The sequence below is a fragment of the Leptinotarsa decemlineata genome, unplaced genomic scaffold (genome assembly GCF_025532065.1).
Source record: "Leptinotarsa decemlineata unplaced genomic scaffold, Ldec_3_MD MMD2_tig00004307_RagTag_RagTag, whole genome shotgun sequence".
Taxonomy (NCBI): Eukaryota; Metazoa; Arthropoda; class Insecta; order Coleoptera; family Chrysomelidae; genus Leptinotarsa; species Leptinotarsa decemlineata.
In genome coordinates, this window is record NW_027412606.1 from 10,200,093 (window position 1) to 10,224,220 (window position 24,128).

The 24,128-nt window shown below is 36.0% G+C and overlaps 2 protein-coding genes across 2 annotated transcripts in view; one reads left to right on the forward strand and one right to left on the reverse strand.

Annotated features, from left to right (window-relative positions):
- Positions 1–410: 410 nt before the first annotated feature.
- The window catches only part of LOC111506895 (sister of odd and bowl), a 31,829-nt gene continuing 8,111 nt past the window's right edge, over positions 411–24,128 (forward strand). The window contains exon 1 of the mRNA XM_023162115.2: positions 411–1,497. Within this exon, the coding sequence (XP_023017883.2) occupies positions 716–1,497 (782 nt within the window). The 5' untranslated portion in view covers positions 411–715. The remainder of the gene's footprint in view (positions 1,498–24,128) is intronic.
- Positions 10,315–10,957, reverse strand: LOC111506896 (small nuclear ribonucleoprotein-associated protein B-like). Its single transcript, XM_023162116.2, is given in 2 exon segments — positions 10,315–10,443; positions 10,445–10,957. Coding segments are annotated over 2 exon segments (642 nt in total).

Consider the following 24,128-nt stretch of genomic DNA (forward strand, 5'->3'; position numbering starts at 1 on the left):
TATTTATGGTACGAGTTATGACTATTTCGTTGGTGTTACTTTCGTATTTCAGACATAATTAAATTATGCTCAAATCGTTTAACGAAGAAATGCATCATATCAGGACATTTTGAATAGAAATTAATTAGTTAATTCAACGTTCAATCGCAGTTACTTCTTTCAGATTGTATTTACGAATCTAAATCATTTTCATAAATCACTTCCTGCATCATTTAGATTCAGTTTCGACAGAGATTGACGTTCCTGAAAAATTGCGTGAATAACCCGAAGCCCTGGCCCTAATACCTGATATTCTTTGTCATTCCTTGTTCATTCCTCATCATTTTATATAGGTCTCTCAATCATTAAACTCCCATCTAGATGGCGCACAGGTGAAAACAAGTGAAGAACGTTTTAACAGCTGCCTTGATACCTTGCTTAGTCGATGGTCTACTGTTTAAGAATAGAGTGTGCGCGCGCGTGTTGTATATTTGAATGAAGTACGATAGACGGCCTGCATCTAAGTTGTCATATTTTTACAAAGAATATTATGTGTTACACATTCTTGAAGTTCTTGAGGTATGTGATTTATCAACTTTGAATCTAACCATACAATGCCCTTACTGAAAACGAAGTGCCAATGATCTAATCGCTTAGAATACGTTCAAGATTTCGCATCTTTGAAATACAAAATATTATTCGTTTGAAAAAAATATTTGTGTTCAATGATATCAGAATGCAAACGTCAGATGATAAATCCAGTACCAAAAGTAACACGGATGATTCACTTTCCAATCGTAATGAGGTGAATCCTATGCAAATCAATATTGCCACCGCAATGTTACAAGAAAATTTACTACAAAGATCCATTCAGAATGTGGCACTTTCTCTGCAGAGTGCGATGATGAATTCCTTACAGCAAGCTGCTCTTTTACCGGTTAATTCGGCAGCTGCAGCTGCACTGAATTTGCAAGCTTTAGAATCCTACTTCACCCTTCAACGTTTGACAACAGTATCGGCAAATGTCAATAGTACCTCTGGGAGAATTGATATTCTTAAAATAGCTGCTAGTACGGCTAAAATTGGCGAGGAAACTATCACCTCTGGCGAGGAAGCAATTAATAATACCAGTTTAAGCGAAGATGTTGATTTGGCTGAAGAAGTAGAAGAAGATCTGGCACTTTTAGCGAACGATGAAACAATCAATAACTTCTCATCTTCCTCGTCACCTGTGGATCCCAGCTGCTCCAACCTGATTTTGAGTGGTATTTATCCGAATTCACAGGGTCCATTACCAGATATAATTTCCACTTCAACATCTAATAATAGCGAATCATTGGGAAGGCAAAAAGGAAGTTCTCGGCCGAAAAAACAGTTCATTTGTAAATTTTGCAATAGACAATTCACGAAAAGTTATAACCTGCTCATACATGAAAGGACTCACACTGACGAGAGGCCGTATTCTTGTGATATTTGCGGAAAGGCATTCAGAAGACAGGACCACCTTAGAGATCATAGGTAACTACTCGTTTATATTTGTTTTTCATTCAGTTTCGTTTCTATATCTCATTTTTTCATTTTTTCCCTTTTCGTTCTGTCTATATCTCTGATTTCGTATTTAAACATATCCTTCTTCTCTGTACCCTAGATCAGTGAATTTTCAAAATTTTCCTAATCGTTTTTCTCTGTCAGTCTTTCTTTCTGCTTTCTCTTCACTTTTTTCTCTATAACATGTACACCGCCTACCTCCTACGCCTCACCCCTTCTCTTATTCTATCACTCCTTTTCTCCCCTCTCCCCCCTAACACTCTCTTTCTATCTCTAGGTATACTTCTCTCTCACTTTCTCACGTGTATTTGAATTCATTTTTCGTCGTTTTCTGTCTGTATATATTGGTAAAAGACTCACAATCTTAATTTTCCTACCGATATTTCAATATTTTTTTCCTGGAGCAATTTTTTTATTTTCCATATCATTATTTTAAGTGATAAAGTAAGTACCTAATATTTCTTTTAAATATTACGCATGCTATTATTATAATATTCAATTGATCGTAGATTGGTGATTTAATCTTCTGAATGATGATGAAATAGTTATAGTATCTATACGATTGAAAATAAAAACATTTTTTAAATTTAAAATTCATCAATAATATTTTATTTTATCTCATTTGAGAATTCATTGTTGCATTGCTAGGTTATTCTACTTTTGACAAAACTCTTGATACGTAATGAAATTTTGTAAGAACTTTTTTCGAGAAGAAGTAAGTGATACCTGAAATCTGATACGTAGTATCATTTACCACCCTAACTTTCTCATTTTGAATGATACTGAATAAATATGATACATCAAATGAAAAGTGTTCAGGTAAAAAAGAGAAATGTCTGTTTCACGTTTACCGTTTGTTTGATCTTCAACTGAAGAATGTTGGAATTTTTGTAAATTTTCAATATTTCAATGAGAATAAAGTTGTAAAGACATTTAGAGAAAAGCATCTGCTGTTGGTAATTTTGAAATATATATTTTATGGTGAAGATATATGATAAAAATTACGAAAATTCGAGAGCAAAGAATTTCACAGACTTCAAAATGAATGTCCAAATTATTCAGATTCGATTTTTTATTTCCAGAGCAGCCTCTTTTTGTAATTTTCAGAATTGAATTTATTCTTCATCACACAATATATTGATCGCTTGAAATTAAATTTTGAACTTGTCGACCGATTGAACAGGTTGTGTTCTCGTGATAATGTGCGACCGTTTCAAGATCAATATAAGGGACACCATGAAATGGCGAATTTGTCAACCAAAACGACGTCATCTTAAATTCAATATGGCGGATGCTGCAAAATGGCGACTAATCGTTTCCATGGTAACACTAATGATATGGCTATCAGATGAAAGGGTTGAATGGTCGGCATACGCGAATTGATAACAAATTAAATTTTTCCGTATCCGCTTTGCAAGTTTAATGAAATTACCCTGTACCCACTTCTATGAACATAGCAAAACAATATTGAATTATAATCAGTATTAAAGATATTTGATGAATAGGTAGGTATAATTTAATTTTATCACAATTGATTATTCTGAGAAAACTATTTTATTTTTTTCAGTACATTAACACAGTACGCTTCAATAAGAGCTTGTTTTCAATGTGTTTTGCCATCTCAAAACATTCATGTCGAGAAAATTCGTTATCAATGAAAAGTGATGCTCAACATGCGTCACTTTGACAGTCATCGATGAATTTACTAAATATTTTTTGTATCAGTGTGCGCATGTCCATTTACCAAATTTGTGTATCCCTTATAATATCTGTTCGTTTTTGACATCAGTAAAACTTCAATCAATGATATTTACAGTCTTTGAACCACTGAAATGAGGGAATGGACTCATGAAAGGCAAGCACACAAAATTTTTTGAAAAAAAGTAAAAAATATGCCAGTTCGAAAATACACAGTGAAAAAAAAATTAAAATTACATAAAAAAACGTTGGAAATGATGTGTCGACGTTATATTATGTTCTTTTACATTCCATTTGGTATAATGCACACTCGATGTAAATCTCATTGCAAGATAATTTATGTAAATATAGTCGTTAAATTCGTGATACTTGTAAAATAACAAGAGTTTTCATGGAATCGACGTATTGAAATTTAACTGATGTGTGAATTTTACCGTACAAAATTAGACAAAAAATGTAGGTTTACCAATGAAATTTCGTTTTAGTTGGTCCAATTTTCTAAAAGTACATTGTAAATGTCAAATTTCACAAGTAAGTTTCAGTTTCATATGTAATTTCACTTTTTCCTACTGAAGCCAAAAAGAATTGAATTTTCGTTACTTCAATTGAATATCCATCAACTGGAGAAATTGATTCCTACTTCTACTAGAATGATATTCAAAATAGAAATATGAACATCAGCGGATCCTTCATTCATATTTTTTAATAATAATGAAATATTCAACTAATTCATAATAGTATGAGTGAACGTAGAAAAACCTCACGAAGTGAGGTTTTTCTACGTTCTAGCAGGTAAGGCAATGTAATAATCAAAATTCATTTGAGAAACTGCTATATTTTTATAAAATTTTCAGTTCCTTCCATTACTGGAATGAAATCATTGAGGTACTAACATTGTCATTATGGAATTAAAACCTATTCAAACAATCATGCTTATATGCCATGCAGAACATTCTAATCGGCAATTTCGATGTTGCGTTAATTGATAATTTCTTATTGAATAAACTTTTTGCTCCACTGAATATTAATTAAATACGTCAAGTGTTTCGGTGAATGTAATTTGTTTCCAACAAAGCTACGATTAACTCCTTACCCAACATTTCTAGTAATACGATGAAAAATAATAAAATTCTCCATGCTTTTAACAATCATAATAAATCATTGCGCAGTACGAGTTCTCGTACGAGAATGCATGTTTATGTTAATGTTTTCACACTCTTTCGACCCAACGTATGATAATATACATCGATTGTCAAGATTCCATTTGATTCCAATGAAAATGAGTTAGAAAATCTCCAATCATTGGAATGTGAGAATTTCAATATTTTCTCCGAAATATTATTTGAAATATATGAAAAATGTTTCTTGTATGTGAGACTGAAAAAGCAAGTAAATCCTTATCAATTTTGAACTACGCAAATGTAACAAACGCCTAACTGAAAAGGTTAGGAAGTTTTTGAAAAATATAGTTAATTGACTGAACGAAAGTTTTTGCTAACTTAGTCGGATGAAGATGAAAACAAAATATACAGCACTAAAGCACAGTAGATAATGATATTATTATTATTATTTTCATTTTTAACTAATTTCTCCTTTTTATAAATGGTTAAATTACGCGAAAACTTTTAGAAAAAACTGTTTGGTTTGCTGTTTTTTACATTTTTGTAGCTTATCTGATAGCATAGAAAGGTCCAAAGTGTCTATTCTACTACCCACTGTAACCAAAAACGACTCTCACCCACAGGAAGACCCACCGAGTTGTCTCTGGTCTGGATTCTTGGCCACACTGGCCTGGAAGGCAATGGTGCTGCTGACTTCCTTGCAAAGGAGGATGCTGCAAGTAGCTTCATCGGACCATTGGCATTGCTTTAGGTTTTGCTAAATAAATATTAAACACCTGGATGGCAAGAAGATTCAAAGACTTCAGCAAAATCTTCCAGGATTGGCTCACTCCAAGGCGTTCATTCACCCTTCGAAGCTTGAAACCAAACAGTTGTTGGGCTACAGTAGGGATGAACTACGATGTCTAACAGGTCTTCTTACAGGTCACTGTCGACTGAATCATCATATGCAGAGACGCCTCTGTTTGGAAAATGATGAAACAGCAGAGCATATACTTTGTGCCTGCCCAGCTGCGGACCGAATTATTAGGTTTTCAGAGTTTGATAGAACCACACTTCCACTATCTGACCTGAAAGATCACTCACCATTTAAACCAAGAAGCTGATTTTATTTGGTCGAGTTTGAATATGTTTGAGCCACAATAAACCCTTGAGGGTTACGGTGAAGTCTCGAGTAGGCCCACCCGCTTTTGACCTAACCCTAATCTAACCCACTGTAACCCACGAAGGTTTGTTGTGGCTTGCACATATTCATACTCATTAAATAAGTCCGGTCTCTCAACGAAACCGAGCTGGTCATTTGATTCAATCTTTCAGGTTAGATGGCAAGAATGAAACTTTTCCAAAATTAAAAACGTGAGCTTTGCTGTTTCATGGTCTTCCAAAGATGTCACCCACTATGTTCTAAGATAACAAGTCTTTTCGTACTCAGTCAATAGTGACGTAAGAAGGCCTGGTACAATGCTGTGCTCTCTATAGCAAGACAGTCATTACGTTCAAAGCCAGTGTGGCCAGTAATTTTCCTATTCAGTAGTCTTTTTTCGCAGATCAGTATCAACTTCGTCGTAGCATGGTGGAAACCAGGTGTTTCCTGAGTTTCTTACGTATTCCAAAATATTTTATTGATATATCTCTAGTATAAAGTTGGTTTCGGCCAATCTCTTCACACATGAATCAATGGCCTACAATATGGTCACATAGATCCATCTGCAAGGCTGATATCCCTGCCATGAGCCTTCGAATGTATACAGTTGTACCAGAATTTGAAGGTGTTTATCATCCATCAATGAACTTCTCCCAGAAGATCCAGTTCCCAAAACTCGATTAGGACTGTAGAAGGCAAGTCGTAGTTGTTTGTTGGAGACGTTACATCGTAGGTCATTCCTATGGATTCGTTTGGGTTTACAGATCCTTCGATAAGTTCATGAGGATCAGTGTGGTTTGGTGTCGAACCCTTTCCAAGTCAGTGTTTTCGATTAGGTTTTTGTAGAGGATAATTACCATACAGGGTAATTCAAATATGACCCCCACCATTGGGATCTCTTTAACTACAGAAGATCAAAACGGGATCAACAATAAAATTCCCCAATATTTCTGCCAAGGGATTTATTTCCTGAGGAGTTTTGAGTGTGACTTTCTTGAAAAATACGTGGGTTCATGTCTGACCAACATTGCACATTTTGGCGGTCAACATGGAAGAAAAAAGTGCTTTGGTCACTAAAACACATACTTTTGATGCAGTTTCAAACGTTCGGTTATCAACTCACTATACGGCATTCTTTTGTCAGGGTTATCTTCGTTAAATTCATGTTAACTGTTAACTGTTGTGGAGTACTGCAGGGTGTAATTCACTACAGACGCAACAATTTCTTTTGTTTTTCATCCGGGATAGATTTTATAAGTCTGCAAAAAAAATTGAGAGATGGTTTGTTTTTGCATAATTCATATGTTTTTGGGTGTGCTGAATCATTTTGTCGTACAACGTCAGGTTTCTGTTTAAAAAAAAATCTGTTTTTTCGTTAACCAGCTGTCGCACCCCTACGAACGACAACCCTCAGAAGTCGAAACTTGTGCGAGCTAAGGATTAACGAGGTCTTACCTTTTAACGTGTGATTCCTAAAAATGTATGTATCTATCACGTATAGTCAGTGAGCATACTTGAAGACTGGCTATAAATCAAATCATCTAAGAGAAAAATTCGTTCAGGCCAGTCTGAACACCCTACACAGTAGGTTAATGGACTGACACCTATCAGAAAACAACTACTCCCCTGGCTAATACCACGAAGGGCGTTGGATTATATCCGACAGGTGTCAGTGCAGGATTCTTCACAGAAGTTATTCCTGCCTATGCTGTTGGTGATACAACTTCCGCAATAGATTATCAATTATTGGAACACACTTGCAGACCGGTTTCGGGCTGTTTGGCCACTCGTCGGTGCCCACTGACTATACGTGAAAGATTTCTTTCCTTATACGAGGAATTGGGCAAATTTCGGATATGCAGTTGGTTACCTCGTTCACAGGCAGATGGGGCGACGACAAACCTGTTGTTTGTTGTAGTCTTCAGCTTAGTTCGAGGAATGATACTCTGACGGAATTCGATTATCAATTATCGGAAATCATCGACTTCATGTTGATGATATACACTACCTTGCACCTCCATCTCCCTGGTATCTTTTTCCATCCCTTCAATATCTTGATGAAATTGTTCACCTTGCTCTTTACTCACTTTTCCTAAATTTTCTGAAAAGTAATCAAGGTGAGAATGATGAAAATGTTTTCAACATTCTTTTGGCAATTTGTTCCTAGTTAGGGTCTTTTTTATTGCCTAAAAATTTGAAGGCAATCCACCCTTCTCTTTTGAGGATCCGTCATGGTTGTAATGAATTGTGGATCAGCTACAAACCGTCTAATATCTGATCCAACGAAACCACCTTCCTTCAACTTTGCCTCTGAGAGGACTGAAAACTTCGATATGAGATATTTGAAGCGATTTTCATCTCTTGAAAGTGACTTTATAATGTTATTCATCAATCTCAGGTGTATGTGAAACGGTGGTAGAAAAACCTCATGAAGAGGCACCAAAGTTTCATATAGGACGTTCTTCTCGCGAACATTAAGCTTTCTTGGAGCGCAACACTTCCTGATCCAGTGATTTGCTCGGTTTCTACTATCACAGAGACACAAAAAGCAAAGGGATTTGGAACCCCCAGATTATTGTCCGAGCAACATGCCCACTGTAGTGTGGTCTTTATATTTTATGTTGCAAAGAATCAACTCCAGGTTCTTCTAGGTTTCCTTGAGGTGTACGAAATGACCAACAGGAATGGAAGCATAGAAACCGCCATTTTGAAGCAGAACTGCTCTAAGGCTTCTTTCGATTCCACTGTGCTGGGTCATATTAAATGAGTCCATCAAATCTCCAATAGTGGTACCTACAATAAATCACACTTGTCTCGTCATTCCATTTGGATTCCAGGACATCGACTACGGAGGCATATCTTCACTGGCAATAGGAGGTTGCATATTGATTGAGGATCTACGAGTCATTTCGAGTTGGGGTGAAAGTAACCAGGTTCAATTCAATGCTGCAAAAACCCAGGCATCGGTTTTCTCCAAGAAGATAAATGTCTCCGAACCGGATATAATAATGTCAGGACAGATAATTCCATTTTGTGCTTCGATAAGTCTGTTGGGGGTTAAAATGGACACCAATATGTCTTGGCACAATAATATCGCTGGAATTGCAAAGGTGCTTTTCAAAAGCTTGGAACATTGTTCCGAACCAGAAAACTGTACACACCACAGCAACTTTTGATGCTTTATAAAGCTCAGATCAGACCTTCATTGGAGTATTGTTCTCATGTATGGAACTTTGCCCCCTAATATACACTGAAGTTGCTGGATTCCATCCAGAAAAGAGCCATCCGCCTGTGCTTGTATTTTTTCCTAACAAATAACTTGTCCTCTTGGACAAAGTAGCGCACAAGACGTTCATTAATGGGAAAGTAATGATAGTTATGGTCTGCATACATTCAAAAACAAAAATAAAATCAAAATTGTATCTATTCATTTATAACTTGGAGTAAGCCAAAAAAACCGTTTTTGACAACTTAAGTTTTAGTTTTGCAAAATAACCTGATGTTTAGAAAATTTTTGAGTATTTTTTCAGTTTTCAGAACACTTAAATACACGGAAATCAGTTAAAAACATTCAGGCAGCTTTTCTGTTGCAGACATGTGTTTTTAACCAGCTCCTCTAACTCTAGCTACACTTTCAGTTCTTGACATTTTCCAACCAAGATATTTCAGGCCAGGCAGATCTATCTATTATCATGAAATCTTTCATTGACCATCCTGTCTGTTTCATGAAAATTATCATCGGCTCCGACGTATGAGAATTGTTTTTGTTTTTTCCTCTAAAAATCTGACGCGAACTGTTTTTGAAAATCTAAACGAAATGAAATGAAGCAAATTCTCAGTATGAATTCTTAACTGCATAGCAGATCACACGAAATCCTGAATTAGATTCCATTCTGAATTAATTTCTGTGAACAATTTTTTCTCTTACATATTATAACAAACTAGTTGTAACCTCTCATAACCCATTTTCGCACTGTTTCAATTGCGATTTATAATTTTTCGTAGTTTTCAATCCATACATTACTAACTTCGCAATCGGTTATCCAAATTCAAAATAGTAAACGTTGTAAAAATAATTAAAATATTTGAATTGAAGGGGTTATATTTTTAGGAGTGATTCATTTTTGGAAAAGAAAGTTTTTGGCTTTCTACTACTCCATCTTGATACAAAAAAAAATGATGAGGGAATCTTCCAAAGAAAGGAAGGAAGTAATCAATTCGAAAATAAGTAACTCTATACATGCATGTGTAGATCATGCAAAGAAGTAACTTTCAGACACAAATTGAAAGAAAGTCCTCCTGAAACAGCTACTTTCATTCATTCAAAGTAGAACTCATGTGAATGATATCTGATTTTTATTCGACAACGAATATTTGAAATACAAACTGAGTAGAGAAAAGTATCTTCTATATAATTCAGTGTTCATATAGAAGTATTTGTTTCGAAAGAATGTTTTTATTTCGTGTAATTCAATGTTTATATATTAAAACCCCACTTTCTATTGGAAATATGTTAATAGCGCCCTCTCTGCGGTAAATGTCACACCTTCGGCTGTCTCATCAAATAGTACTACAAATCATTCTTTTTGATAAATTTTTTTTCTGAATTCAAGCTTGCTCCGTTGAAAAGTTTATAGGGGAGAAGGGATCTATTTACTTTCGCACCATGTAAAAGAAAATACAAGAGAGTAAGCTAGAATAATCATCCTCATGAAAACTCTAGCAGAATTTATTATCAGCATTAAAGATTTTTGGATACACTCTACTGCGAAATCAGCATTGGAAATACATTACTTTACATTTGAACTCAAGAATAATAAACTCTCAGGATGGTCTTGGTGGTCTAGGAGGTCCTCCTCGCATCATTCCGGGTGGAGGCCCTCTCAATCCCATCGGAGGTGGAGGGCCTCCTCGTCCCATGCTCATTTGAGGAGTCATTGCCATCACTCCAGGAAGGGGGCCCCATTACACCTGGTGGTGGACCACCCATTGTTGGAGGACCTTGATCCATTTGTGGTGGGGCAAACACCTGTTCTCTTCCCCCTGGTGTCATGACTTGCTGAGATGGTCCGCCTACCACTCTTACTGGTCCCTGCGAAACAACAGGTACTCCTCCAATTCCTGGAGGCATGCCCCTTCCAGAGGTTTCACCTATTCGTGGTCCAAGAGCTGCTTCTGGAATAGGAACTATGGGCAAGCCCTCTTCAGGAAGTGGCGAGCCTTCCACAGTTATTGAGACAATACTCTCCCCTCTCACCAAAACGAACCCTAAAACTCGTCTCTCTTCTCTCTCCACTTTTGAATTCTTGGGTTTGATTTTATGAAATTCTTCACAATCACCTAGGATCATGTTTATATGTTTATCGAAAGCTTTGAAAGTTCCGGTAAATGTTCGGGAGTCCTGTGAAGTTACTCGTATCCTGTAGTTGAGATGAGCCATAATCTTATTATTCTTGCCGATGGTCATTTTGAAAGGTCTTATGAAGCGCCGTACAAGTTAACTAGCCAAATTTCTGCAAAACTGCTGATGAAACTTGAAAATTACTGTGCTCTTTCATGATTTTAGGTCATAACTGATTCGTTGAAATTTTTTTCCACTGCAGTTCTATCGTTATTAATATTTTCGGGTGATTTCGATTCAATAAAGTTTTTAGAAAATTTCTCAGAAATATTTTTCAAAAATTTTTATAATGTTCATTTCTCTGCTAGTTATCGTTTGACAAAATTTCATGAAAGTGAATTGATGCCTTGAATGAGACCTGACCATTCACCACAATAACTCAACTCATCTATTTAAATATTAGTATCACTGGCATCTCATAAACAATCAGCCTCCAGTGTTCGATGGAAGGTTTCACACTTTAATCATTGTAGTGTTTCACATCATTAGTGTAAAGATCTTCGCCTTTTCTGAAGATAATAACATGTTACCGTCCTCTCAGACGTGAACTATTTATACAGGGTTAACCTACGAGCCAAAGGGTTTATATATGTTGCATTCTAATAAAAATTAGGGAAGAGGAATGATATTTTGGAATGCACGTCATCTATATTTGATATATAGGATCTTTCATTAGGTTAGGTTAGGTTCTAAGTGAGTGGGTCTATTCGACTCTCCACCGCAACCCGCAGCGGTTTATTGTGGCTCACACATATTCACGCTCGACCAAACATACCCAGCTTCTTAACGAAGCCAATTAGTGTGTATGATGAGTGGTCTTTCAGGTCAGATGATAAGAGTACGGCTCTGCCGAACTCTAAAAACATGACTTGGTCCCCAGCGGGACAGGCACAAAGTATGTGCTCTACTGTTTCATTATTTCCTAAACAGAGGCGACACAAACTGCCTTCCGACAGTCCGAGTCCCTGCATATGATAATTCAAATGACAGAGACCTATAAGAAGGCCTGTTAGACATTGTAGTTCATCCCTACTGTAGTCCAACAACTGTTTGGTATCAAGCTTCGAAGGGTGAGTAAACGCCTTGGAGTGAGCCAATCCTGGAAGATTCTGCCAGAATCTTCTTGCCATCCAGGTGTTCAATCTTTGTTTGGCAAAACATAAAGGGATGCCAATAACAAGTTCTGGTCCGATGAAACTACTTGCAGCACCCTCCTTTGCAAAGGAGTCAGCAGTTTCATTACCTTCCAAGCCAGTATGGCCAGGAATCCAGACCAGAGGAGTGTCGTTTTTGACAATTTGCTACCAATTTAGACGTTGTTCGGTAGGAACCAAGAGCTTCCAACGCCGCTTGACTGTCCGAGAATATTTTTATTGACTTGTGTATGAGGTTGGATCCTTCCAACCTCTCCGCACACAAGTCAATAGCGTGAATTTCCGTTTGAAATACAGTCGCATAGGTTCCTAGGCAGGTGTATATCTCTGTCCTAGGTCTGCGACACCTGCACCGGACCCGGAAGGTGTTTTTGATCCATCGGTGAACTAACAACTATCTGTTGCTGATATTTCTATCAACCGGAGGATCCAGTCCTCTCTACTCGGGAAGAGTACTTTATAAGGCAGTTCGTAGTTGACAGTTGGTAGCATGAAGTCAGAGGTCATTTCCAGAATGCTGTGACTTCCAGAGTCAACCAACAGTCTGTGGCACTCTGCATTAAATTGATTTGCATTGGCAATTGCAGTCGGCAATGTGCACAGGTCTATATGCAGTCCATCTCGCCTCTCTCTCCAGAAAAATGTGGTACTGATGGTACCACTGATGGTCAGACAAGCCTGTCTCTGTAAGCCAGAGAGCTTTGCCTTGGCCGTTTTCTGTAAAGCCTTCAGCCACCAGGCAATTGCATCATAGGTGATCATTGTTCTGACAATCATCACATAAAAGCAATAGATTTGATTGGAACCTGAACCCCAAATTCTACCACAAATCCTTCGACATGTCTATAGGGACAGTCTGGCTTTGTGTAACACTTTTTTCAAGTGAGCTCTCCAGGTGAGTTTTTAACCAAGGATAATGCTGAGATATTTTAACTCCGTTTCAAATGGAATGACCTCACCATTGAGGGACAGTGGCGTTAGCTCGTCCGATTTTCTCCTTCAGGTGAAGAGGATTATAACAGTTTTGCCGTGGTTGACAGATATTTGCTCTTTCATTGAGTGCTTCCTATCTTTAAATTTAAATAAAATAAAGTATGTGAGAAATCTTTGAAATTTTATGCCAGTATGTATTTGTGGAATATTACATCAAATGTCCGCCACGCCTTCTCTGAGTGAAAAACATCCGAAACGTCCAATTTTCCAAGCCTCTGGCGCATGAGTCAAACTGAATATGACGAATGGCATCAGTTATGTTGGCTGTGAGGACCTATGGTGCTCGCCGATGATAATGATGATCTGACAAACTTCGTTCTTGAAGGAATATAGAGCAAGCACGCCACCAGCCCAAAATTCACATCAAACAGTGACTTTTTCGGAATGTATTGGACACTTTTGGATCTCAGTTGGAATGGTATCGTATAAAATTCGACAATTTCGTATGTTCACGTAATATCCATTCATCCAGTAATGGGCCTCATCGCTGAAGATGATTTTTCGATAGAAATTAGGGTCAGTTTTCGAGTGCAAACACACGTCGTTGTCTATAGTCGTTCATCTTCAGATGACATTCGGATAATATTTCAGATCATTATGGTCGATTTATAAACTTGGATGAGGTTATCAAATCACCAACTGCTAATTGAAATTACATCAGTACAAGAAGTATCGAGAAGACTGTCGTCTTGTCGAGACTGGTGATAGGTGAATTATTATTGAGACACAGCGTTTATTAATCGCACAATTTATTAACAACAAAACAAGAAAGAGAAAATTACAGGGTAACCTCGAGGAAATAACGCTAATTCTTTTCTAGATCAGCGAGGAGGCTCTAGAGAGGGTTTAGTTCTCGGCGGAAACCTCAGAATGAGAAATAGTTCCCGGCCGAAATCCCAGAATGGAATGAATGCATCGGCTAAGAAATGTGTTCAAAGTAACTCTCGAAAAATCATCCCTGACAATGGTCGGGGTCATAAATATAGTCAAAAAGGATCAACCACTTGGGTCCGAATTCCTTGTCTCAATCCATAAAAGTGTTAACGATGAGTACCTACTCGAAACATCCCAAGTGGTGTCGTTCTATCTGTTCTTCGACAATAAACTTTCGTTTTCAGAAAAGAGATCAGTTCAATGATATGCGATGAGATAATACGAAAATGATGAGTAAAAATTAAAATAAAAGAATATTGATGAATATTTTGGACAACTGCTCGATAATAGATTGATGGGAAATTAATTTCCTAACAAAAATTCATAATACAAAATAAAAATAAATAAAGAAATGAAATGTTTCTAAACTGAGTAGTTGTAGGAAAAATCCTACAGTCTGAAACCATGCGTTGTCACAGCATATTTTTGACTGGAGTTTTTGACCACAACTTACCAAGCGGTTAAAAAATTATTCTTTGAAATATTATATGTATAAAAGATTTTTCAACTTCAATTGATTTTACATTGACCTGCATCAAACAATAATTTTATTGTAAATGGTTTCAAATGAATTCTATTTCATAGCTATCTATTAAAGATTGTTTGGTGTATTGTGTTATTATCTATTGTGACGATTATTCAGTGTTTTTCACTAAATATTGTCTAAATTCACTCAGTTAATATCCGGTAATGAAAATTAAGTTTGTTATTTTTACATTTTACATTTTAATGTCAGAGCTGAGCGAGATTAAAGTATTTTCCAAAATCGTAGTTACCGAAGCGAATAAAGCTAGTCACGTTTTCGTGTGGACTGCTTGATAATTAAAATATGTTCATGTACCTTTTCAATGCTCCATATATGAGAAACTTGAATAAAAATTGGTGCAAACACCGTTCGTACGAAATCGTGCGAAGCACATCGTCCATTGCTCAGTATTCGTCCGGATTCGTAGTAGGTGAGATGGTTCTTTGGAACGGGTTTTTTAATTATTCTAATGAAGAAGTTTTTGATTTGGAATTATCGATATCGCCGAAGTCGGGAAATGTGGGTGAATTCCATTCACGCAAATAGTAAGGAATTCGGTAAATTCTCTCATTTGTGACATGATCGTCAAATCGATGATGATCATCAGTTTTCTTTACATTTCAATACATTAATTTAACTATTTTCGCACTAATTCGCAATCAAATCGCAGCAGTCGGACGAAAACTGACGAACGATACGGGCCAAGTCGACTCGGTCCCTTAACGATCCCTGTGTTTGGATCGTTCGTGCGTTTTCGTGCGAATTCTGACTAACTGATTTCGAAAATTATCGCAGCTTTCCGCTCCCAGTAGACGAGAGGACTTAGAAAACACGACTCGTCATATGATGTTTACTTCTGTAAAAAATGTATCCATTTTTCAATGTTATTAAAACCTATTATTACACTTCGAATCTTGCAAATCGATTTAATTTATTGTCTTACGATGAATGGAGAAACGTGCTAATTTGAAGAAAAGAGAGAAGAAAGAGAGAACATTAGTTTTCTTTCGAATGATGTGCCTACTATAAACGCTTTATCCACGATGTTGCAGTCATTTCACGATTTGTCCATCCGCCATATTAAAGACGCGTTCTAGTCCTAAGATATAATTATGACTTTGGTGATTAAGTACTATTTCATCTGATCTTATAGCGCGAAAAAATAAGCAAACTTATTCCATCCTCTCTTAACATGAATATCATTTATTTCTGCTAGTTCCTCAATTGAAACTAATGTAGTCATTTGTTGCCTGGGGGTTCGAAATCGAATTCATAATCTAATAAAAGCTGCCTGCCAATCCCATTATGAGTTATTTGTTTTCGGGTTAGTGGATGCGATCAAGAAAGGAGATACCTACCTGACCAGTTGTCCTTTGTGTATCACTGGAGTTTTATGTTGTTTTGTTCAGTGTTTGATGACGTCTGAAAATTTGAATCATTCTGTTATGTAAAAAAATCAATTAGAAACTCAACATCACATCTGTGATGTTGAATTCCTAAATATTGAATAATCGTGTTTGATTCATCAGTTGAAATATGCCATATAATTTGATTTTCTGTGGAATAATGAAAGCAATTGTGAAAGTAATGGACAGAAAAAAAGACAACTGAGGTAATGGAGCCAAAAATATTACTATACACTCTTTGTTTCTTCACTCCAGGAATATGCAGTAAGGCAAGAATATCTATGGTGAACTGAAAGCGGTACATGTACGAATATCAGGGTTCTTGAATTGAGTAGCCTGGGGTAAAAATTGAAGTGTTGAAATGGTGTGTTCTGGTTTTGGGTACGATAGTGAGCGATATTCTAGAACTGGTTTAATTTCACTTCATGTTTTATTAGAAGTTGCTTATGTGTGTACAGATATGTGGTTCGAAGCAAAGTTTCAAGTTTCTGAGAAACTGTTTATAGTAATCTAGCGATGAAACAATTATCTAAAAGAAATCAACATAGCCTGATAATTCAACGGAAAATACTATGCAGAGCAAAAAATATTTCAAATGAATTTTGACATAGTCAACAGGCTGTTCCAATTTCTGTTGAAATAAATGCTTGTTTGCTGTTTGGGCTTTTATTCACAAGATGCAGGTAACACAACTTCATGATAATTGAATGGAACGGCTCCAGTCTCAGATGAAGGTTGCATTATTAGGAAGAAACATTCCAAAATTTTCAACGGAGATAATAACATGCTATGTATTTCTTTGTGAGGAATCTTTAACTATTAGCTGTTGGATGATGCAATCCAATTTTCGTCATGGTATAGTCAGGAAAGTAGTTGTTTCCTCGTTTGTTTGAAGGTGATTGACAATGTTTCGTGATGAATTTCACTAGTTCGGACTTCCATTGTCTACTATATAAAATGATTTGAAATCCCTGAAACAAGTAAAAAAAGAATAATTAAAAAAGAATAGTTGAAAATAACAATTATATTAAGCAACAATAAACCTGAAATGAAATGATAGTGAAGTAACCTACAAGTAAAAATATAATAATTGAATAAATAAAAATTAAAGGAATGCAAAAAGAAAATAATAAAAAATAAAAAAGTGTAGAGATTCCAAGTCACGTTAGTTCACGACGTTTCGATTGTTGGTATCTACAATCGTCTTCGGGTGATGACTGGACTGATTCCTCCGAGAGATGACTATTTTATAGGTCGTTGAAATACTTTCACTTTCTCTACTTTCTATTTTCCGCTTCACTGATTCCGTGAGAGATGACCGATTTGGCGGGAGTTGGTCATTTTCCGTTTGATGATGGAATGATGGGATGATGGGAAACCCATCATCAAACGGAAACTGACCAACTCCCGCCAAATCGGTCATCTCTCACGGAATCAGTGAAGCGGAAAATAGAAAGTAGAGAAAGTGAAAGTATTTCAACGACCTATAAAATAGTCATCTCTCGGAGGAATCAGTCCAGTCATCACCCGAAGACGATTGTAGATACCAACAATCGAAACGTCGTGAACTAACGTGACTTGGAATCTCTACACTTTTTTATTTTTTATTATTCTCTTTTTGCATTCCTTTAATTTTTATTTATTCAATTATTATATTTTTACTTGTAGGTTACTTCACTATCATTTCATTTCAGGTTTATTGTTGCTTAATATAATTGTTATTTTCAACTATTCTTTTTTAATTATTCTTTTTTTACTTGTTTCAGGGATTTCAAATCATTTTATATAGTAGACAATGGAAGTCCGAACTAGTGAAATTCATAGTTGTTTCCTGGTATGCATTTGTAAATTTTACTATGGTGAGGTTAGATGAAGGCTATGTGTATTACTTTCCAATTTGAGATATTGCTCGGTTCACTATCGTTAATGTTTTTCTTTTCTTCTTGTGTTATTGAGCTACACTCGAGCGAGGTGGTGCAGCCAGGAAACGACTGAGTCGTCTCCTCAAGAGCGGGGTACCTTATGAAACCACCCTAAACCAAATTCTTCAGCGGCGTACGCAAAATCTGTTTCAGGTGAAGGAACAAACCACCCCATGAGTAGGTTAGCAAACGTTTACGGTCAAGTGATGATTCACCAAAAGCAGAGGCGAAAAAGCCCTAGACGGTCGAATCTAAGGCATCGTCAGGTGTAGCTGACGTGCAAAAACCCTCATAATATGAAAAGGTTGTTGCGGGTATCCAGGTGGGAATCTTGCATCTTGACTATCCGACTACCTCATTAACGATGAAACAGCAGATCATATACTTTGTGCCTGTCCCGCTGGTGACCGAATCAGGTTTTTAGAGTTCGTCAGAGCCGTACTCTAATCATCTGACCTGAAAGACCACACCACTCACCATACAAACAAAATGAAAACAAACTAAGCTGGGTTTATTTGGTCGAGTATGAATAACAATAAACCCTTGCGGGTTGCGGTAGAGGGTCGATTAGGCCCACTCACTTTGGACCTAACCTAACCTAACCCAATCTACACTCGAGCGAGCTTCCAATTGAGAAAGAATGACACATGTTTTGAAGGGCAATTAGAAAAATCTGTAAATCATAAGTCCAAATTAGCTAATTACGAAAAGTTGTTTTTTTTTTAAAGTAACTCAAAGAAATATAAAAATTTTAGGAAATTTATTCGAAACCATTAAAGACAAAACGTCATGTCGGATAGTGTAGGATAGAGTAGAACAAGTTTTTGAATTAAAATTATCATTTCCAAAACATTCTTAAAAAAGAATATAATGGCTAACATACATTTCAACCGGAAATTTATGCTCTTGAATTGTGTGCGGAGAGATTGGAGGAATCCAACCTCGTACACAAGTCGATAAAAATATTCTCGGACAGTCAAGCGGCGTTGAAGCTCTTGGCTCCTACGGAGCAACGTCTAGATTGGTAGCAGATTGCTAAAAAAGACTCTCCTCGATAGGAAGACTTAACAGATTGTCTCCGGTCTGGATTTCTGGCTATATTGACCTGGAAGACAATGAGGCTGCTGATTCCGTTGCAAGGGAGGGTGCTGTAAGCAGCTTCATCGGACCAGAACCTGTCATTGGCATCGCTTTAGGCCTGAACACCTGGATGACAAGAAGATTTATGGACTTCTGGCAGGATCTTCCAAGATTGGCTCACTTCAAGGCGTTTATTCAACCTTCGAAGCTTGATACCAAACAGTTATTGGTCTGCAGTAGGGATGAATTACGATGTCTAAACAAGCCTTCTTACAGGTCACTGTCATTTGAATCATCATGTGCAGAGACTCGGACTGTCGGAAGACAATGTGTGTCGCCTCTGTTTGGAAAATGATGCTACATCAGAGCACATACTTTGTGCCTGCCCCACTGGGGACCGAATCAGGTTTTTAGAGTTCGGCAGAGCCGTACTCACACCATACAAACTAACCGGCTTCGTTAAGAAACTGGGTGTGAATAGGTGTGAGCCACAATAAACCCTTGCGGGTTGCGATGGGGGGTCGAATAGACACACTTACTTTGGACACAACCTAACCTAACGTACATTTCAAACAGAAAATGGATATTTTTGTTAACCAGCTGCCATGCTCATATGAATGACAACCTTCCGAAGTCGCAACTTCTGCGAGGATCAACGAGGTTTTACCGTGAACTTACCGATCACAAGGATTGGTATCGCATGCAGTCAGCATTATACTTTTACGTTTTTCCGTGGGTTTGACGATAACTGAATTGAATTCAACTTTATTTCGTTGCTACACTGACGAATCAACACAAATACTTCAACTGAAACTTCAAATGACTTTTCCGATCTGCATGTCGGTATATGTTGGAATATGTACAATAGAATTTTGTGCATGTTCATTATAAGTATCATTATTTAATCTTACAAAAGTAACAATTAGCTAATGGTAGCTATAGTAACCAACGAAATTTATACATTGTAACTTGCAAAGACTGCATCAAGTACAGTTCCCTGACTTGTGGCTACCTCTAGATTATTAATCATTTTCAATAGTAATTTTCATTGACGTCTCAGATGTTCCAATTGATTGAATAATGAAAAAACTACCAATGCCAAATCTCATTACAAAAGTTAAAAAAGTGTTTCACCAGTTTCAAGAAAAGATTGATGTTTTCGAAAAGTAATTTTAATAGTCTTAGACTATTTTGAAGCATTATTTTTGCTGCATGTTGACGAATCGTAACTAGTTTTACCTACTTTTTGAAATTTTTGAAAAAAACTGTTGTTGGTTTGATGAACAGATTTCGTTTCGCCGTAAGAACGCTATGAAGGTTGTCGTCATCAGGAAACAACTTCAACTGATGAGAATATTCCGTTTCAGTTGGGATTTTTTTGATTTATTAATATTCTTGAGTCAACCCCAGATCTTTTTTCAGAAGTTTGTTTGAAAATTATGATTTTATTGAAAAACTTTTTCTATATTCATTTAATCCTTCCACCTGTATAACATTTAGAACGAAAATCATAAGTTGAGTCCTGTATACTCCTGATCTATCTGGTACTAATGTTTCGCCCTTAAGAGTTTTAGATGAATTTTCTCAATCTAATACTTTTTCTATAGGTTAGGTCCACGAAATGAAGTTTGAGCGTAGCTTATAAAAAGAAAAATTCAAACATATTTATGAAAAACAAAATTTCAGTTATGAATAAATAGGGAGTGTACAAGTTAACTTGTCGTTCTGGTCCTCCTTTTATAGCTTTGCCCAAATGTGCTTGATCAGAGCAACTACCAACTAAACTTCATACTACGAACTTTCTTTAGAAAAATTATAGAAAAAATTATTTTTTGTACACCTGGCATTAAAAGTGACATTTTTAAATGGTTTTCAAGAGTATTAAAAAATTATGTTTACAAAGTAGCGTGTTGAAAATATTTTTAACACGTTTTTTTTCGACCAAGTGGCAATAAACAAAACATAATTATTCAATTTTCAAGGAAGTTTTATTATGAACAATAGATATAGATACAGATACGATTCTGTTTCACAAATGTATTATATACATTGTATTATATACTTGGGATGTTGAAGAGCCTTGCAATATATTTGAACTATCCGCGATGATAATTTCATGTGCATTAACATTTAATTCTTGAAGTGAAGAGGAAGATTCTGTAACGCTGGAGCTAGCTGTTGGATTTATTCTTTGAGCAATAGCTTTTTTATAAGAAATAGATTTATCTATTTAACTCTCAGTAACTGTTGTAGACTTTCATCCTCCATGCTTCTTAATATTCGTTATATTTGCTCCTAATTTTGCTGGCAAATAAGCAGAAGACCTTCTAAAACAGTAACCTGTATATTCCTTTGGTTTTGGGAGGTTCAGAAACTCAGCAATGGTAGAGAGCATTTTCCCAAACGTGTTTATACTAACTGGGTTAGCATTGCGTTTATGATTTGGGTCAATGTTTTTTTCTAACAATGCAAAAACAACGACCTATTTTCGTTTATGTATTTGGAATTCGAACAATAAAAGATTCATTCATTAATTTAATCTCTTCTATTAATAAATGGCACATCTCTTCACGCCGGCAGGTTCCACATATTCCGAGAGTTTTTAATTTTTTAGGCCTATTTTCGCTTTGATTTTTCCGCTTTAGAATGCTATAACCTTGAAATATTTGTTTGTATTGACACCATTTTTAACGAGCGTACTCGACTTTATCATTTCACAAAGTTGACGAGTTTCACATTTTTGATTTCTCTTCTAGATAAGCTAAGAAGACGATTTCGCTGAAATTTCCTTCGAAGTTTTTAAGTCTACACCGGCCAAGAAAATTAGAATATGCGATGTCGTACTGCTGAGCAGATTATTTTTGTAACAATTCAATTGAAGCTCTTTTTACAGGCTCTTCAATATCGTCAGGAACACAATGCAAGATATTGAACACCAGCAAAAACTTCAATGTGACTTTAAATACAAGGCGTGAGCTGTAAACAATACTGTTTGTTGGTAACTAGGCGATTCGGCGTCACCTGACACGGCCACTTCACAGCAAATGCGATAACATGAAAATAGTTAACTGACAAGAGATGTCAAAATGTGTTTTCATAGATATATTGAATTTATCTATATTATTATGAAAAGAGCACTGTTGTACAAAAAACTTTGTATGATATTCATATTAAAAGTAAGTTTTATTTTGTTCGTGAAATTGCTCAACTCTCTACGCTCGTTTCGTCTTTCACTCACTCATTCACACTCATATCATAAATAGCTATTTTTTGAAGAGAATTCAACATTTGCAAACATTTTCTGGTATAAGGATTGGAATCAGCATCATACTTTTCTCAAATACGTAGTTAAGACATAAATTCCTCGACTGCCTGCCACCGGACTCGATCTAGTGATTGGAAGACCGCCAGTTCAATGGTTTGGCTATCAAGAACTTTTCTCCATTAAGTTCTTCAACTTTATATTCGATGAAGTGAGATAACAGCAAAATATATGTTCCATTCAAAGTATATACAAAGAGAAGAAATACTAGTTTTATTACAGATTCCATTTTTGAGTTTCACTGTGATGAAAAAGAGAGTTCTGGGACGAAAATCAAAAGTAAACTCTTGTATACTTCTTATTTATCCGTCACTAAAGTTTTACCTTTATAGTTTTCAATTAATTTATTCGATCTATTACTATTATTACTATTACAATCTATCACGAAGTGTTCTGGCGATGCATTGAATTTATTGGAGCCTCTGGAGACACCCTACATTTTGTTTTATGAGAGAGAGGACATTGTTGGATCAAGATCTTCAGATGATGTGGTGCTGCAGGTTTTTCCGGGTTTTCCTGCAGCTGAAAAAGCAAATGCGCCACTGGAATCAATGAAGTCGCCCCGGAGCGCCAATTAATTTTTATTGTTGTATTTATTTTATTTTTAATGTCATAAATTTTATATAATACTTTTCTTATTAGTTCCGCCAAAAAAAAATTGAACGTAGTTTACAGAACAAATAATTTAAATAATCTTGAGGAAATTTATAAAAAACAAAATTTTAGTGTCGAGTAAATGGGGAGTGTATAAGTCGACTTCTGGTTCAATTATGACTATGATCTGGAAGGAAAAGGTTTACAAATCAATCTCCGAAAGTGCTTGATGAAAATCAATTGTTCAAAAATGTCAGACCACAGCTGCTCAATGACTTGATAGAATTGTTCTCGTCTATTGATTTTGTTTTCTAGTGATGAAATTGGTAATTAGTACTGTGTTATGAGAACACAGGTGAGCAATATTATATACATCTTCTTTTTAATAAGCTTATTTACCTGGGACCAGTTAGTTAAATTCATTATCCATCTATATTTATATAGTCTAGAAGCACTATGTGAAGTTTCATTCTAGAATCACTCAAGCCTGAAGAAGCTGTTTAGGAGTTGTGTTTTGTGAATTTTCTGCAGAATTTTCATAATGAAGTTTTGTCAGAGACGCTTTCTCTCCAAGCCTCTCAAAAATTTTCGCTATAATTCACCGTTATCCTTTGACAGAATCCTTTTACAGAATAATGTTTTGCATAATTTGTTTACTGCGATATGAAGTTGGATGTTTTTTATATTTCTACATCTGAAATGGTATTCTTCTTCTTCTTTGGTTGTTTTTGCTATTGGTGTCGCTATTTCTCACCAACTCAATTTTTTTTCTTTTCCATACAACACATTGAAAATTAGTTAAGAATGATAACCTAAACTTCAAACTTGAACCTACATGATTATTAGTTTCATGTATCTACTTTATGAATTTTATAATATATTTTTCAGACTTTAAAAAAAAATATTGAATGAAATAATTACTCCTGAACAATGAACTAAACTGCGATCTTTTAGACAAAGGAACATGAGTAATAATTATTTGTAAATATGTCTGAACATCGATACAAAGCTATGAAATCACAAGTTTAATTGTAGACAAATTCATAATTTTCAATACCATCTGCATACCCACGTCTTAAACTTTGGCCTCTGTCTAAACCGGTATACATGAAACAGACATCAAATATGTGGGTGTTGTGAATCTCAATTTGTAGAAGTCTGTGGTAAATAAACGTTCAATATATCGATAGATACGTAATTCATTAGCCTAATGAATACATTTCAAATGTTATCAGTCAACATTAATTCATGAATTTTGTGTTGAAGCAGGAAGAGCCTTTTCCCATGATCATGGCGTGAAATCATAA